Source organism: Priapulus caudatus, unplaced genomic scaffold, assembly GCF_000485595.1.
Source record: "Priapulus caudatus unplaced genomic scaffold, Priapulus_caudatus-5.0.1 Scaffold651, whole genome shotgun sequence".
NCBI classification, from domain to species: Eukaryota; Metazoa; Priapulida; class Priapulimorpha; order Priapulimorphida; family Priapulidae; genus Priapulus; species Priapulus caudatus.
In genome coordinates, this window is record NW_014577712.1 from 131,256 (window position 1) to 135,578 (window position 4,323).

The following is a 4,323-nucleotide window of genomic DNA, read 5'->3' on the forward strand; positions in this document are numbered from 1 at the left end:
GATGTTATCCATTCAGACACGCATCGTTACCGCGACGACCATCACGCATTCACTGCAGTCAGACACCATCACGACGTTCGCAGGTTTGTAGCGGGTTTGGTTTGGGTGTTTGCGTTAGGATGTTGGTGTTGTGGTCTTTGGTGGAATGATTTGACGGCGTCCAGACACGATCCGTTAACCGCTGAACATCGACGACACACTGCAGTCAGACACATCAACGCACACTGTCAGTCCAGACACCATACGCACATTGCTGAGTCAGACACCATCGTTAACCGCTTGACCACCTATCACGCACACTGGCAGTCAGACACCATCACGCACGACTTGGCAAGTCAGAACACGGCATCACGCACACTGCAGTCAGACACCATCGTAGCCGGCTGACAACATCCACTGCGCACACTCAAAGTCAGACACCATCGGTTAGGCGCTGACATATTGTTGTCTATACGCACACTGCAGTCAGACACCAAATCGTTAGCCCGCTGACACCACATTGCACACTGCAGTCAAGACACCTATCGTGTAAGCGCGTCTGACACCTTATCCACGCACACTGCAGTCAGACAACGCCATCGTTAGCGCGCTGAGACAGCTTCCATCAGCGGCACATGTTTTTGCTGCAGTCAGACACCAATCGTACCTGCTGACTATTCTCCCAACCACGCACACTGCAGTCAGACACCAATCGTTAACCCGCGACGGCCATTCAACGCAACCTGCGAGACCAGACCGCATCACGCACCCACTGCATCGACACATCGTTAACTGGCTGACTAAGTTACCATCACGCACACTGCAGTCAGACACCATCGTTAACCGCTGACACCATCACGCACACTGCAGTCAGACACCATCACGCACACTGCAGTCAGACACCATCGTTAGCCACTGACACCATCACGCACACTGCAGTCAGACACCATCGTTAACCGCTGACACCATCACGCACACTGCAGTCAGACACCATCGTTAACCGCTGACACCATCACGCACACTGCAGCAGACAGGACGCATCGTACATGCGCTGACACCGATACGCACACTGCCAGTCAGACGACGCATCGTTTAACCACTGACACGGATCACGCACACTGCCAGTCAGACACCTCGTTAGACTCGGCTGCGACTGACCCATCACACACACTGCATCAGACACCGATCACGCACACTGGCAGTCAAGAACACTCAATCGTTAACCGCTGACACCATACGCCACTGCAGTCAGACACCATCGTTAACCGCTGACACCATCACGCACACTGCAGTCAGACACCATCGTTAACCGCTGACACCATCACGCACACTGCAGTCAGACACCATCACGCACACTGCAGTCAGACACCATCGTTAACCGCTGACACCATCACACACACTGCAGTCAGACACCATCGTTACCACTGACTACCCATCTCTACGCACACTGGCAGTCAGACAGCCTATCGTTTAACTCGCTGAACACCGATCACGCACTACTGCATGTCAGACACCATCGTTAAGCGCTGAACCATCACGCACCTGCAGTCAGACCCATCGTTAATCCCACTGTTACACCTATCATGCACACTGGCAGTCAGACACCATCAATCACACTTTGCAGTAGACCACCGAATCGTTAACCACTGACACCATCACGCACACTGCAGTCAGACACCATCGTTAACCGCTGACACCATCACACACACTGAGTCAGAACCAATCGTTAACGCGCTGACCAAATTTCGTCGTTCATCATCACCCTGCCAGTCAGACACCATCGTTAAGCGCTGGACACATCACCACCCACTGGCAGTCAGCACACCATCGTTAACACACTGACAACCATCAACGCACACTGCAGTCAGAACACCATTCGTTAGCCACTGACACCATCAGCGCCACTGCAGTTCAGACACCATCAACGTCACCGATGCAGTCAGACCACCATCGTTAACCGCTGCAGTTGTTCCCAATCGTACGCACTACCGCAGTCAGGACACCATCGTTAAACATGCGCTGACACATCACGCACCTGGCAGTCAAGACACCATCAACGCACACTGCAGTCAGTTACACCATCGTTATGCATCACTGACACCGATCAACGCCACACTGGCAGTCAGACACCCATCGTTAAGGCGCCTGACACCAATCATTGCATCCTGCAGTCAGACACCATCGTTTAACCGCTGATATTTGTCGTCATCCACGCACACTGGCAGTCAGACACCATCGTTAACTCGCTGACAACCATCCGCACACATGCAGTCAGACACCATCGTTAACTCGCTGACGACATCACACCACTGCAGTCAGACACCCGATCGTTAGCCAATCATGTACAGCACAATGAAGAAGACAGTGGTGACAGCCCAAGAAGTTCAATAGAGTGAGATCAGTGATGTCATTCGTGATGTATGTACTCGTAAGACAATATAGCCTAGCTAGACGTTCACTTATGCGCTCCAAAACTTTTATCATCCTCTCATCCTAGAAATTATTTAATCATTCTCGCTCATCTTTTGAATTCTAACTTGTTCTATTCAACTTTACCCATTGCATACAAAATTACATACTGTAGTAACTGTACATTACGAGTCAGGATTTGTTTCGAGTGAGCACGTAACGAAGCTGAACACATTAGTTCTGTTTATAATGTTCCAGTTGGCCAAACAGCTTCTTCCAGGTGATTCACACTGCTTATGTTTAAATATTTTTTTTGCAAATTTCCCACGTACAACGACATACTCCTCAACGATTTAATGATTCAAATATCCAGTTACTGCTTCATCCAGCGTTCCCGCACACTACGCCCGCGCCAAAACGGACGGACGATGATAGAGAGTGAGAGAAGCAGCTTTACTGTTGTCGGCGTCGCACGCCTGCTTGTTAGCCTGGCTGACAGCATGCTGTATGTCCTCCAACCACAGCTTCGTCTCACTGTCATCATCACCACTCTGCAATAAATGGGTCAGTTATTAGTATGTGGAGAGGAGCAGAGCCAGGAGAACGAGAGGGTGGGAGAGAGGGAGCAGGGGATGGGAAAGGAGGGAGGATGAAGGAGAAGAGAGGGAGAAGAGAGGAGAGGAAAGGGAGGAGAGAGAAGAGAAGAGGGAGTAGAGAGAGAAAGGAAGGAGAAGAGAGGAGAGGAAAGGGAGGAGAGAGAAGAGAAGAGGGAGTAGAGAGAGAAGGGAAGGAGAAGAGAGGAGGGGAAGGACAGATCAAGGAGAGAGGGAAGAGGAAGAGAGGAGAGGGGAGGGAGTTCAAAGATATCAAATTAAAATTAAATGAGTTATTTGGTACGATCAGTTGTACAAGTTATTGCACAAGTTATTATTGTACAAGTTATTTGCACTGAGCTGGTGCATTTGATGATAAGCATATGTATATATACATGATGAGAGCAAGGTACAGACATACTAACAATACTGTAGAACAGAAAAACACAGAAAAATATAAACATAGGATGTGATGATCATGGAGGGAACCAGGAAGAAAAGAGATGGTCACATAAAAATCCACCCCACCATGACCATTATAGCATTCAGCAATCGACTTACACTAGCAAAGAATAACAACGAATTTTAATCGTAAAAAAGAGTAGCAAAAGCTATCTAATTATGCGCTGCAATAATAAATTATCCGCAATTCCCAGTTGCCACACATGAATTAAATGATTGACAAGCTAATAAGTTGAAATACTAATAATTAATTGCTTAATTAACTAGAGAATCGTCTACACGACGTGCGTGCAGTACCTACCATAGCCTTCGACTCCTTGGCGGCCAGCAGGAGGCGAGCGTACTGCTCTGCATGTTTAGCCTCGATGCCGTCCAATCCCGCGGCGGGAAGCTGTAGAGCCTCCAGTATGGCCGCCGTCTCTCCCAGGTCGATCGCGTCGTTGATGCTGTGAATGGCTTCCACACCTGTGCGCACAACACGCTACATTGTCACTACGCTCACAATGTCATTGTCTCTACGCTCACAATGTCATTGTCTCTACGCTCACAATGTCATTGTCTCTACGCTCACAATGTCATTGTCGCTACGCTCACAATGTCATTGTCGCTACGCTCACAATGTCATTGTCGCTACGCTCACAATGTCATTGTCGCTACGCTCACAATGTCATTGTCGCTACGCTCACAATGTCATTATCTCTACGCTCACAATGCCATTGTCGCTACGCTCACAATGCCATTGTCTCTACGCTCACAATGTCATTGTCTCTACGCTCACAATGTCATTGTGTCTACGCTCACAATTCCATTGTCGCTACGCTCACAATGCCATTGTCTCTACGCTCACAATGTCATTGTCTCTACGCTCACAATGTCATTG

At 48.9% G+C, this 4,323-nt stretch overlaps 1 protein-coding gene across 1 annotated transcript in view; it reads right to left on the bottom strand.

The window, feature by feature from the left end:
• The window catches only part of LOC106812459 (ras GTPase-activating-like protein IQGAP1), a gene marked incomplete in the record, with an annotated part of 55,202 nt that overhangs the window by 22,906 nt on the left and 27,973 nt on the right, over positions 1-4,323 (bottom strand). The window contains 2 exon segments of the mRNA XM_014816344.1: positions 2,846-2,939; positions 3,745-3,908. Of these exon segments, the coding sequence (XP_014671830.1) occupies positions 2,846-2,939; positions 3,745-3,908 (258 nt within the window).